General features: G+C 45.6%; 1 protein-coding gene and 1 non-coding gene across 2 annotated transcripts in view; one reads left to right on the top strand and one right to left on the bottom strand.

Moving 5' to 3' along the window:
* The window catches only part of KIAA1549L (KIAA1549 like), a 200,368-nt gene extending 191,308 nt beyond the window's left edge, over positions 1 to 9,060 (top strand). Inside the window, exons 20-22 of the mRNA XM_039911466.1 lie at positions 144 to 292; positions 1,362 to 1,513; positions 6,111 to 9,060. Coding sequence (XP_039767400.1) covers positions 144 to 292; positions 1,362 to 1,513; positions 6,111 to 6,392 — 583 coding nt within the window. The 3' untranslated portion in view covers positions 6,393 to 9,060. The remainder of the gene's footprint in view (positions 1 to 143; positions 293 to 1,361; positions 1,514 to 6,110) is intronic.
* A 4,730-nt stretch (positions 9,061 to 13,790) lies between these two features.
* LOC114810973 lies at positions 13,791 to 13,897 on the bottom strand. Its single transcript, XR_003758661.1, has one exon. It is a non-coding gene; the product is annotated as a U6 spliceosomal RNA (small nuclear RNA).
* Positions 13,898 to 14,112: the final 215 nt, after the last annotated feature.

The raw sequence follows: 14,112 nt of genomic DNA, 5'->3' as shown, positions 1-14,112 counted from the left end.
AGCCCCGAACCACCCACTCAGGGCCCATCAGTGCCTCGGCCTGCCTTGTCCGGTCATCGGTGGACTGTGTGGGTGGCCCACTGGTCAGCGCCGGACATCCCGGGCCGAACTGACTGAACTAATGGCCGTCTGCCCGGGTGCAGGTCGACTTCAGACATCGGCAGCAAGACGAGAGTGTCCGAGCCCAGTGGGCCGGAGCAGGCCCAGATGCACGATGGGGCGCCATTTGTCCCGGTTTCAAGAAGCCCGGTCTCCGTGGCCCCTCTGGATCAGTCCGCTTTAAACTACTCAGGTGAGAGGACCTGCCAGCCCCCTGATGCTTTTACCAGGAGGCGGGGCCGGGGGGAGTCCTAAGAATAGCCAGCCTCCCTCTGCCCTCCCCAAAACCAAGCCCATTAGGATCCCAAGAGGATCCAGCACATACCCAGAATACAAAGCAGAAATGGTTCTCCTGGCTAGGGCCTGCTCTCGTCCCATTTTCTATCCACCCCTAAGGCCACCTGGCTCCAGATGCCAGGACCCTGGAAAACTCAGGGTCGATTCAGGGAGATGGCTTGAATTCTCGGTTTGATCCTTTTAACCATTTCCATCCAAGGTGATAAAGGTGATGGTGTTCGTTTGAACTTTGTAATCTGGGTAATGCCCAAGAATAAAAGAATGGCGATTTATTTTCCAGAACACCAAAAGCAGAGCAGCCAGAATTGGAATTCAAGCCCTGAGGGGATCCCAATCGGTAAAGATACCACCCATTGGCCTTAGAGAAGGGTCCAGCTCTCTGGATCTCAAAAGACGCAATTCCTGAGATTTGATAATTTGATATGCATACCATCTTGACTAAAGGAACCTACTTAGGAGTCAGAGGTGTCCCCTTGTCCCTCTACAGACACACACCCCCACACACACACACACACAAACCACACATGTACACGGGCACAAACACACAAGCACAAAAACACTGTTTGTGTGACTGTCATTTGGCCTCGATTTCTCAATGAGGCTGGTGATATAATGACCCCAGTCCTGGTTCGAGAGTGACGCTCTGAAGGAAGCTGGTTTGAGGAAGGGTGGCATAGAGGCAGATCACGCCAGAATTTCCTACCTCTCTCTATTGAGGGGGATGTGGCACAGGAGGGTGGGGAAGTTGTCATAGAGCAGAAGAGAAAGTCTGTTCCCTTCTTTCCTTGCGTGGCTCCAGCCCACCCTATGGGCAAACCTGATTGCCTGAATCCCAAGGCCGGTGACAAGGTCTCAGAGGCAGCGAAATGGACTTTTAGGGGAGCGTTGCCCACAGAGATGGTCGCCTTGGGAAGCAAGGGAAATGAGTCTGTTTTAATGTCCTTTCGCCACCCGACTCCATGCAGGTAATACCGTACCAGCGGTGTTTGCCATCCCATCTGCACATCGCCCTGGGTTCACAGGCTACTTCATCCCAACGCCCCCCGCGTCCTACCGGAACCAGGCCTGGATGGCATACCCGGGAGAGAATGAACTACCGGGACAGTGGGCTGACTCGGTAAGGCACTTTTCTCAGAGTCAAACTTAGCCTGGCATCTGGCTGGTTCCTTTGGAGAGGTGAAGTAGATAAAATAGGCCCAACTGGTCCACAGCCTCAGTGTTATCATTCTCCTCCTCCCCATCCTCATCCTCATCCTCATCAATGGTATTTGTTGAGCACTTACTATGTGCCAGGCACTGTACAATATAACGGAGCTGGTAGACAGGCTCCCTGCTCAGGTAACGTTCCTCAAGTGGGTAGAGAAGCAGTGTGGTTTAGTGGATAGAGCACAGGTCTGGGAGTCAGAAGAACCGGGTTCTAATCCTGGTTCCTCCACTTGTCTGCTGCGTGACCTGTGGCAAATCACTTAACTTCTCTGTGCCCCAGTTCCCACATCTGTAAAATGGGGATTAAGACTGTGAACCCTGTGTGGGATAGGGACTGTGTCCAATGTACCCTAGTGCTTACTACAGTCCCTGGCACATAGTAAGCGCTCAACAAATACTGTAGATGAAAAAAATGGGTAAGAGATCAGCGTGGCTCAGTGAAAAGAGCCTGGGCTTCGGAATCAGTGGTCATGGGTTCGACTCCCGGCTCTGCCACTTGTCAGCTGTGTGACCGTGGGCAAGTCACTTAACTTCTCTGTGCCTCAGTTCCCTCATCTGTAAAATGGGGATTAACTGTGAGCCTCACGTGGGACAACCTGATTACCCTGTATCTCCCCCAGCGCTTAGAACAGTGCTCTGCACATAGTAAGCGCTTAACAAATACCAACATTATTATCAGCCATGAAGGACATGCCATCGCCAAATATGGGAAAAGGCTGAAGGGGCCTTGTTTTGCTTTCAGAGCCTCTTTTCTGCTTTCCCCTGAGCTGCTCTTGCAGAGGATGAGCTAATTACCAGAGTTCTTCGGTTAGAGCTCAGGAAAGCAGTGAAATAGTGGCCTCTAGCGTCATATTCCAACGTACCGCCCCCCAAATCCAGTTTTATGAAGGAAATACAAATGTTCCTTCCCTCAATTTGGTAGCCCTCGGGCCCTCACTTGTTTCCCGGGTGTCTGGGATGTTTTCTGGAGTGCCGAGGTCTGTTGGTGGGATCGCTGTCATTTGCATTTGAATGATGAAATGTAACTCAGGAAACTGACTTGGAAATCCTGTGGTTCTCCCTGTTGCCCCGGAGCAAATTGGCCCTGGTAGGCCAGCCGTGGTCCGACAGGAGGTGGGAAAACTTTTTCCCATTGTATCTGGTGGTAAGTCCTGGGTCATAATTTGCACACTGAATTAAACAGTGACTTTAGCTGGTAGGTAATGCAGTGGAGAAAATAGCCAGTTACTTTTTGTTTTGTTTTGTTTTTGGAGCTCAGGCCTGGGAGTCAGATGGATGGGTTCTAATCCCGGCTCTGCCTCTTGTCTACTGTCTGACCTTATGCGAGTGCCTTCACTTCTCTGTGCCTCAGTTACCTTATCTGTAAAATGGGGACTAGGACTGTGAGCTCTATATGGGACAGGGATTGCGCTTGTACCCACACCAGCGCTTAGTGCAGTGCCTGGCACAGAGTAAGCATTGGACAAATCCCATAGTTATTATTATTATAGTTACTTATAGTGTGCCAAGCCCTGTACTAAGTGCTGGGGAAGATATAAAATAATCGGATTGGACACAGTCCCTGTCTCATAGTCTAAGTCCGAGAAAGGAGGATTTTGCAGATGAGGAAACAGAGGCCCAGAGAAGGTAAGTGACTTGCCCAAGGTCACACAGCAGACAAGTGGCGGAGCTAGAATTAGAACCAGGTCCCCCAGGTCTGCGCTTTTTCCACTAAGCCACACTGCTTCCCATTTGTTAGCTTTATAAGGCAGCCTGAGACCTAAGACGAGTGAGGTGTCCATGAGGATTTCTTCAGTATTATTCTTAATGTGACGTGAAAACATAAAATTTAGGTTATTGGGCTTCGATCAATCAATAGTATTTATTGAGCGCTTACTGCGTGCAGAATGTTGTATTAAGCACTTGGGAGATTTGGTTCATCCAAGTGTCAGGCCTCTGGCACTTACAACTGCTAAACACTTTGCAATCTCCCATTTCGTCTTGCCTTCAAGACATCTCTATGTGGATGTCCTTCGGACACCTCAAGCTCAGTATGGCCAAAACAGAACTCCTCATCTTCCCACCTATCCCTGTCCTCCCCGTGACGTTCCCGTCACTGTAGATAGCACCTACATCCTTCCTGTCTCACAAGCCTATAACTGTGGCGTTATCTTTATCTCATCTGTCTCATTCAAACTTCATATTCAATCCATCACTAAATCCTGTCGGTCCCATCTTCACAACACCGCTAAAAGCAGCATGGCTCAGTGGAAAGAGCCTGGGCTTCAGAGTTAGACATCATGGGTTCTACTCCTGGCTCTGCCACTTGTCGGCTATGTGACTGTGGGCAAGTCACTTAACTTCTCTGTACCTCAGTTACCTCATCTGTAAAATGGGGATGAAGACTGTGAGCCTTACGTGGGACAACCCGATTACCCTGTATCTACCCCAGCGCTTAGAACAGTGCTCTGCACATAGTAAGCGCTTAACAAATACCAACATTATTATTAAAATCCACCCTTTCCTCTCCATCCAAACTGCTACCCTGTTAATAAACTCATTCATCCTATCTCGCCTAGATTACTGCGCCAGCCTCCTTGCTGATCTCCCAGCCTCCTGACTCTCCCCACTCCAATCCGTACTTCACTCTGCTGCTCAGCTCATTTTTCTACAAAAACATTCAGGCCATGTTTCCCCACTCCTCGAGAAACTCCAGTGGTTGCCCATCCACCTCCCCATCCAACAGAAACTCTTCACTATTGGCTTTAATGCATTCGATCACCTTGCCCCCTTCTACCTCACCTCGCTACTCTCCTACTACAACCCAGCTTGCACACTATACTCTTCTAGGGCTAATCTTCTCACTGTGCCGCCATCTCACTGATTTTGTCACTTACCCCTCATCCACTTCCTGCCTCCATCCTGAAACACCCTCGCTTCTCAAATCTGACAATGAATCTCCCCTGCTTCAAGGCTTTATTGAAGGAATATCTCCTCCAGGAGGCCTTCCTGGACTAAGCCCCACCTTTCCTCTTCTCCCACCCCCTTCTGCATCACCCTGACTTCTTATGATCATCCCCCCGCCCAGCCCCACAGCACTTATGTACATATCTGTAATATATTTATTTATATTAATGTCTGTCTCACCCCTTCTAGACTGTAAACTCCTTGTGGGCAGGGAATGTGTCTGTTTATTGTTGAATCGTACTGTCCCAAGCACTTAGGCCAGGGCTCTGCACACAGTAAGCGTTCAATAAATATGACTGAATGAATGCGTGAATGAATGAAAGGAGGAGAAAAGATAGAAGGTCATTCTCATCTCCAGGGTACAGACAAGTCAGACGGTGGTAGAGGATTTCAGCATTTCCTAGTGGATAGAGCACAGGCCTGGAAGTCATGGGTTCTAATCTTGGCTCCTCCACTTGTCTGCTCTGTGAGCTTGGGCAAGTCACTTCACTTCTCTGTGCCTCAGTTACCTCATCTACAAGATGGGGATTAAGACTGTGAGCCCCATGTGGGACAGGGACATTGTCCAACCTGATTAGCTTATATCTATACCAGTGTTAAGAACAGTGCTTGATTCATCATAAGCGCCTTACAAATTCCATTACTATTATTATTATTTTTATTATAATTGTCATACTGGCACTGGGTGTACTCCCCATAAGTCAGCCTGCCAAAAGCCAGGAGTGGATGGTTGGCTAGACCAGATTCAGTTGGGATTCACTGCTAAAAAGGCTAGCATGCCCATGCCCCCCTCTCCCCGCAGGAGAAATAGATCAGATATGAAATTAAAGGCAATTACTCACTTGCTTCATATTGTGTGAGATGGGGCTAGTTTCCCTATGGTGCTCCCGCAGTAAAAAGTATGAGATACTGATGTGCCTCATCCGTAGATAAGCATTGAGTAAAACCTTAGATTAAGTAGCAGGGTTTCAACCCAATCATTTAATCTATCAATAGTATGTATTGAGCACTTAACTGTGCGCAGATCACCGGACTGAGCAATTGGGGGAGTGATGATAATAATTATAAAGGTGTCTGTTCAGTGCTTACTATGTTCCAGGCACTGTACTAAGCACTGGAGTGGATACAAGAAAATCAGGTTGGATACAGTCCTTGTCCCACGTGGAGCTCACAGTCTTAATCCCCATTTTACTGATGAGGTAACTGAAGCACAGAGAAGTGACTTGCTCAAGGTCACACAGTAAACAAATGGTGGAGCCGGGATTAGAACCCGTGACCTCTGCCTCCCAAGCGCATGTTCTATCCATTACACCATGCTGCTTCTCAATTCACCATTCTGCTTCTCCATAGAAAAAGTACAACAGAGTAAGTAGGCAGGCTCCTTCCTTAGCTTGTAAAATGGTGTCAAGTCTTCCTGGAATGTGTTCCCGAAAATCCGACTGGGAGAAAGAGACGTATGAAGCGTAAGTCACGATAAGACGGTGGGTAAATGGAACGGCTTGTCATTCCCTGTCGCGTGTGTAACTCGAGTCCCCGTCCTTCTGTCCGCCTTACCCCCACAGGTTCCCCTCCCCGGATACATCGAGGCTTACCCGCGGTCACGCTACCAACAGAACTCCCCTTCAAGATTGCCCCGTCAGTACAGCCAGTCGACCAACCTCCACCCGAGCCTGGAGCAGCCTCCGCTGCCCTCCAGTGCCGCCTCTCAGCAGAGTCTGGCGGAAAACCCTTCTGCCGACACCCCTCTGACCAACATTTCCACGGCAGCTCTGGTGAAGGCCATCAGGGAGGAGGTCGCCAAACTGGCCAAGAAACAAACCGACATGTTCGAGTTCCAGGTCTAAGGGGTCGGAGAAGGTCAGGTGACCGAAGGAAGGATGCTTCATCTCCTCGGTTCCGGAACATCATGCCGGAACTCCATCCAGATGGGGAATCGAGCCCTGGATCCAGGTTCTCCGTTCAGACCTGTTGGGATTTGTGAGGGGAGCAAGGTGGAGGTTAGTCTTTCCCACTTCCTGAAAAGTGGAACAATTGGGTACCTGTGAAACTGAGGGAACTCTCGAACACCAGACCTCTTTTCGCATTTGGTCCCGCAAGCTGGGACCAAGATCTACCCGGCAACAGGAATTATACATTAGATACTCCTAAGAGGTGAATTTGTGGTCTCTTAGAAAACTTTGTCACAAGAGAAACGACTCAACAGATTTCTGTCCAAGGACACATGTGGTACATTATCAGAGGGAAAGAAGTAGTTTGGTCTACAAGTCCTCTGCATGTTGAAGCTATATTTCTGTGATAAAAAGCAATGCGGTAGTGCTTTGGACTGTATTCCCATTCAGTAGTGATTGTAATGCTAGTTTAAGTCATTTCAGGACTCTGTAAATGGGGAACCGAATCTAGCCAAGTGACTTCGGCCCTTTTCTTTTCAAGATCATGTTTAAGGCCAATTTGACGAGAAGCCCTAATATAAATAGTCGCCCAACTGTAAATAGTCCCAACTCTTTATCCCACCGAATATACAAAAGAGAGAAAGCAGAGAGGATGGCGGAGAGGGTCGATTGTTTTGGGATAATTGGCATCTACGGGATTTGTAAAGTCCCTTGTTGAGTGACAAGAAAACGTGTTGGCACTTTGGAGAGGGCCAACACCCCAGAAGAGCAAATCCAGAGGGACTGGATGTCAAAAAGCTTTCGGAACCTGATGATTGAAAAACAGTTATATGAGTCTGTTTTCTTTGCCCTGAATTGAAACGAGCCCGAGAAACCAGCATCTCTCTTTTTCCTGCAGCAGCAAGTAAATCTCCTCTTACGAGGAAACCTCTGTTTAGTGTGGAGCTTTCTAACTCTCTCCAACAATTAAGTCCAGGTAATGCTGCCAAGAGGTGAAGACTTATGGGCAGGGAATGTGTCTGTTTATTATTATATTGTACTCTCCCAAGTGCTTAGTGCAGTGCTTGGCACCCATTAAGCGCTCAATGAATGTGATTGAATCAATGAATGAATGAATGACATACATGGGAGAAATGGCTAGACTGTATCTGCGATTAAATGAGCACTTAAATTCTCACCCTGGGCTTAGAGGAACGATCTGTTGTAGGAATATGTTGAATTAGGTTAAAAGGTAAGTGAGTGAATTTAATGAACTAATGGACTAATGTCTATGGGACTGAACTTTTTTTGCCAAATACCACAGATGGGATGAGCTAATGTAACGATGCCTTTTTCACCACTCTTGGAGAATGCAGCCTCCTCTCGAAGAGTTGAGGGATATTAGGAAAACTGCTCAAAATGAAATAAATACATAAATAAAAACCAATCCTGGACCAAGTGGGACGCTTTTAGGCCATTCAAGCGATTTATGAACTAAAGAACGGAGAGCAAGAGAAGGGAGAAAGGGGCAGTTGGACTCATAAGATGTGAGTTGAGGTTAATGGGGAATATCATTTTCAACATTCACATGTTCTCTCTCAATGGTGTATGCTGATTGCCTGATCTGATCATTCCATTCTCCTATTGAGTTTCTTTGGTCTTTACTGATATGAGGAAGGAAAGATAGGTTTAGCTTTTTTGGTCAGTTTTTAACCCGGAGGGGCTAGGAGCAGTACTGATTGGAATAGAAGGGCCAAAATGTCAAAGCACAGACTTTTCAAACATATATTTTTTCAGAGCCGAAAGCCCATTCTAGAGAGACTAGAACTGTGCCATGGACTATTCAAAGGTGGTCCTTACTTAGATGACATTAAATATTGAAAAACCTTCTGGTATGCTGGTTGATCTCTCAAAATGTGAGATTTTTGGTATTTAAAAAAGTCAGATATAAATAAAATGTATTTTTATAATCTCCACGTGTATATACTGTATATTTCTATCAGTAGCCAGTGTGCTAAGGACCGAGAACAAAAGTCAACTCACAAAACATTCTATCCAGAGCAAGTATTTAATGTGTCAATCAACTCTTAATGTCTAAGTCTATAAACAATTTGAAGAAATAAACTAATTTGAATGAATAAAGAACCAAAGAAACTCAACCTTTCTTAAAGGTGGCGTTGGTCTGATAAAGTCATTGTATTGTCCCAGGTGTTTATCAATGCCAATTCCATCATACAAGTAGTCGATCCAAAGGCCTCTCTTTAGGTTAAAATAGGCATCAGCGCAGTTGAAATTGGATCTCTGAGCTGCAGACATTGTGCACGTTATATAAGCTCCATTTGCTTTAAATTTGTCATAGTGGAAATCTCCCAAGTTCATTCACTCACATATCTGGTTTTTTTTCACTCCGCTAGAAAACATCCCTGCATTTTCTCCCCAGCGGCATTTGAAGGTCTGTATTCAAAATGACTTCTCATTTCTACTATGTTTTGGCCATTTGGAAGAAGTAGATAAAAATAACAGGAGATAAAGTAGGAATGTTCTTGGAAATGTTCTAATGTTCACCCTTCTGAGCACAATGCATGAAGTAATGCAGATGTGGTCTACAGCCTTTACAGTGTAATAAACGTTTTGTACAGCGGTAGTTGTGATATTATTTTTACACTTTGCTTTAAAGAAAGAAGAGTTCTGTGGGCAGAGGCACCAGCTCTTTGTCTTGGGAGTGGGGACAGCAATGGGCAGGATTTGTAGGAATGAGGGGTGAGAGAGAGGCAGCGTAGCTTCCAAGAGTTGGCAGGGCAGCAAGACCTCATTTCAGGAGCTTTTTAAGCTCCAGTGGATCTGGATTCTTCTGGATTCTCCTGTCTGGTCAGACATCTGAGAAGAGCAAGATTGGGAGTCCAATTCCAACAGCTTCACCCCTACTTCTGGAAATCCATAGGACAGGGGTGGTCCACTGGAGATGCGGTCACTACCTGAAGGGCCCAGTTCCAAAGAAATGCTCTCCTGTCTGTAGAAATCCCCAGAGTTAAAATCCTGAAAGTGAAGTCTAAAAGATACTGGAAGTCCTCTTCTCCACCCCCTGCCAACCAGAAGCTGACAATTCGTATATTTAGTCTCGTAAAGGTTAACTTGAGTGGGTGCCTGCCAACATCTTCCGGTCTGGGATGCTCAGATGTTATGGAATGCGATGCTTTTAAGATGTCCATTTGTGATAGCACATACACAGATGGATGCACTGCCCATTCTGGGTGTGAGGGGGTAGTGGCTATTCTCAGTGATGTGGAAACTGCGGTGCTAGGGAGTGCTGGTCTATCCTGCAGAGGAAATTTACTCATGGGCAATTAAGCAGTGAGTGATTTAGGACTCATCGGGCTGGTGAGAACTCAGTAGTCTTTTTAAAAGCTCGTTCACTGGGATTTGTAGGTCCCTGGAAGACACATGTAATTCACCCAGAGGCTTCAGGCTGGAAGAACAAGCAGGAAAATCACCATTCCAGTGGAAAAGACAACAGGGAGGGAATGAGAGAAGAGACGTTCACACGCCTGGGGGGAAGAGCATCTAGAAATGAAATGGAAAGGGTCTTTAAAATGTGACCCTTTTCATTTCACCTGGTAGAAACTAAGTTCACACTGAAGGGGCCTGGGTTTTCAGTGACCCAGGTGAAGAAGAATGCCGAAGAAACAGTCTGATGCTGACACTAGTGTGGGTCAACTCTTCTCACTGGGGAAGGAGACAAATGTGAGAAGTGACTGACCTCAATCAATAGAATTTAATGACTGCTTATTGTGTGCTGACCATTGGCCTAGATGCTTGGCGGGTACATAAAGTTGGTAATTCATTCATTCATTCAGTTCATTCAATAGTGTTTATTGAGCACTTCCTGTGTGCGGGACTCTGTACTAAGTGCTTGGGATAGTACGATACAACAATAAACAGTCACATTCTTTGCCCACAATGATCTTACAGTCTGGGCGGGGGTGGCAGAAAACAATACAAATAAATAAAATTATAGATATGTACATAAGTGCTGTGGGGCTGGGCGGGGGAGAAGAATAGAGGGAACAAGTCGAGACGACACAGGAGTGGGAGATGAGGAAAAGTAGGGCTTAGTCTGGGAAGACCTCTTGGAGAAGATGTGCCTTCAGTAAGACCTTGAAAGTGGAGAGAGTAATCGGCTGTTGGATTTGAGGAGAGAGGGCATTCCAAGCCACAGGCAGGATGAAGACTAGGGGTCGGCAGCAAGAGGTGAGATCGGGACACAGTGACACGATCCCTGCCTTCATGCAGCTTAAAATCAAGTGGAAAATTTTACAATCTAGCAAACCTGAAGGTCCAATTTCCCATCTCCACTCCCTGTAGAAACAATCCACATGATTGTTTGAGAAGCAGTGTGGTCTTGCAGATAGACCCAGGGCCTGGGACTCAGGAGGACTTGGGTTCTAATCCTGGCTCTGCCCCTTGTCTGCTCTGTGACCTTGGACAAGCCACTTTACTTCTCTGGACCTCAGTTACCTCATCTGTAAAATGGGGATTAAGACTGTGAGACCTATGTGGGACAGGAACTGCATCCAACCTGATTAGTTTTCATCTGTCCCAGCACTTAGAACAGTGCTTGGCACATAGTAAGCACTTAACAAATACCATAAAAAAAAGAACATTGGAAACTAAATGGGTTTGGAAGGTACTGGTTTTATTTTGAACACGATCATCCAAGTGTGCTAAACTGGTGTGTGAAGAATTTGCATATAATAAGTCACAAAGTCTAATAAGTCAAGAAGTCAAAGAGAGAAGCAGCATGGCCTAAGTGGATAAAGCATGGGCCTGGGAGTCAGTTGGACCTGGGTTCTAATCTCTGCTCCACTACTTGTCTGCTATGTGACCTTGGGCAAGTCGCCTAGTGTCTCTGTGCCTCAGTGACCTCATTTGAAAAATGGAGATTGACTCTGAACCCCATGTGGAAAATGGGCTGTGTCCAACTTGAATAGCTTGAATCTACCCATGTGTCCAGCACATAGTAAGCATTTAACAAATACCATAAAAAAAGTTTTGTTAAATATGAATTCTCTTAGGTTGTTAACCTATTATGAGGATTGGGTTGGGGGTTGATGGGGGAATAGTTTTTTAATGTGTTTTGGTGAGCCATAAACATATTTAAGCATCACTAAAGTGTTGAGATTGGTTAAACTGCTCCAGAGTGTGGTATTTTAGATAAATAGTTCTTGAAGACAATGGCATTTACTCTATGCCAGCCAGTGGTTCAAACCACCAGATAAGATGGTTTTCACAGTAACTGCTTAGTGCCTTGCACACTATAAGCACTCAGTAAATAAGATTGAATGAATGAATAGCATAAGGATTTTTTTTTGAGACTGATGTTCTGAATTTTAGTAGTTGTTCACCAGATTTTGTTTTCTTTCTTGACCCCTAGAAAAAACAAATTGGACACACCCATTTTGTCTTGAAAAGGCAAACTCCAAGCTAATATAGTGGCAGATAGGCTCAGTAGATCAATCAATCAATCACATTTATTGAGCGCTTACTGTGTGAAGAGCACTGTACTAAGCATTTGGGAGAGTACAGTGTAACAGAATTGGTCCACACATTCCCTGCCCACAGTGAGCTTACAGAATAGACCTTCAATCCAGTAGACACTTTACAATGCTCAGATCTTTTCCCCTAAAAATGATTATAAAGAAAAACGGCAGTTTCTCAACTAAAACTGACTTTGCTTCTTGCTTTCATTATTCTGAACTGTCTGATCCTTGAGGTTGTTGCCTTTGAATGAGTGAAAATGCTTATCTTAGGCATTTTTGCAAAGCGGGGCAGTATCTTTGTCTTGGGCAACTAATGCTTGTTGGTTAAAAACTGCCTCGAGTCTAAGTTTTTAGTGCATGGGTCCCTCCTTTAATCTATGGCTGACTCAGACTGGCTGTGTGGAAAAGCTTTTGGGGAAATCCAACCTCATGATGCACTGGATGTTTTGGTCCCAGGTCATGGAGCACAAGGAGAAGCAGTATGGTCAAGTGGATAGAGCACAGGCCTTGGGAGTCAGAAGGACCTAGGTTCTAATCCTGGCTCCGCCACTTGTCTGCTGTGTGACCTAGGGCAAATCGTTTGACCTAGGGCAAGTCACTTCACTTCTCTGTGCCTCCATCATCTCATCTCTAAAATGGAGATTAAAGATTGTGAGCCTCATTGGGACAGGGACAGCGCCCAACCTGATTAGCTTGTCTCTACCCCAGTGCATAGTAAAGTGCCTAACACATAATAAGTGCATAACAAATACTATTTTTTTAAAAAAAAGATGCTTTCTGCTAGCCTTGAAGGGGCATGTGGGTGTGAAAACCATGGGGAGGGAATGTGCCCCTTTATGGATGTGTCCAACATGATTATCTCGTTATCTACCCCAGTGTTTAGTACAGTGCCTGGCACCTAGTAAGCATCTAATAAATACCACTTAAAAATGCATTAAGCAATTAATATAGTGCTTTGCATACAGTAAATGCTCAATAAATACAATTAAATGAAGACAGGACAGTCCAGATACCCCGTAGTTATATAAATCAAATAAGAATGCAAATCAAAGGCCCTCAACTTCCCTGTCTGAAAGTGGTTTACCTGAAGAATTTAGTCCAAGAGACTGGTTGGGCTGGAAAAACACATTGGGATTACTGGGATACTGGGTGAAAAACCTGACCATGGAATCACACCTGGAACCCACATGAAACAGGTCCGAGTAGGATAAATGATTCTGAGAAAGAGAAGGGTGTGAGACTCTGAATCCAGAGGAAAATGGATTATGAATGTTGAGGGAACAAAAACTATAGACACCCACCATAGAACTGTCATCTTAGTCAATCAGTCATATTAAACATTGTGTGAAGAGCACTGTAGTAAGCTCTTGTCTTCTTCTCCTTTGAACGCTGTTAAATAGTTTCCGATCCTTAGCGACACCATGGACATACCCTCCAGAATATCCCATCTTCTGCCATAAAGTCCTTCTGGTATGTATATCCATAGAATACACTCCTGGGAGAGTACAATATAGCAGAGTTGGTAGACACATTCCCTGCCTACAGTGAGCTCATAGTCTAGATGGGGAGACAGAGATATATCTGCTTATTGTTATATTGTACTCTCCCAAGCACTTAGTACAGTGCTCTGCACACAATAAGCTCTCAATAAATATGAATGAATGAACTTTAAGATAAGTAAATAAGATATGTTCATAAGTGCTATGGGAATGAGGGAGGGGTGAATAGAGGGTGCAAATCTGTATGCAAGGGTGACACAGAAGAGAGTGGGAGAAGAGGAAATGAGGGCTTGCCAGGGGAAGGCCTCTGGGAGGAGATGTGCTTTCAGCAATGTTTTAAACACGTGGAAGGCTTTGGGCATTTGCATGTCATCTTTGTGCAGGGGCCACACCGATCTTCTCTGTATCATTCCAATTTTAGTATATGTGCTGCTGAAGTGAGCAGTTGACCTCAGTCAAAGAATGGATACCTTTCCCACCTTCCCTGTTTTCTCCTCCCCACTCTCCTTTGGCTTTATCCTGGCTAATGGTTTTCAGGATAAACTGATCAATTGCCATCAAAAGGAGTCCTGCTGCCTCATGGGGGATCTCCAGTCCCCAGTTCTGTGCAAGTGGATGGGCCCATTCCCAACTTGAATAGAACAGGGTGGGGGAGTGTTC

The sequence above is a fragment of the Ornithorhynchus anatinus genome, chromosome 3 (assembly GCF_004115215.2).
Source record: "Ornithorhynchus anatinus isolate Pmale09 chromosome 3, mOrnAna1.pri.v4, whole genome shotgun sequence".
Taxonomy (NCBI): domain Eukaryota; kingdom Metazoa; phylum Chordata; class Mammalia; order Monotremata; family Ornithorhynchidae; genus Ornithorhynchus; species Ornithorhynchus anatinus.
Note: the sequence above shows the minus strand (reverse complement) of the source record. Positions and strands in the feature narration are given on the sequence as shown.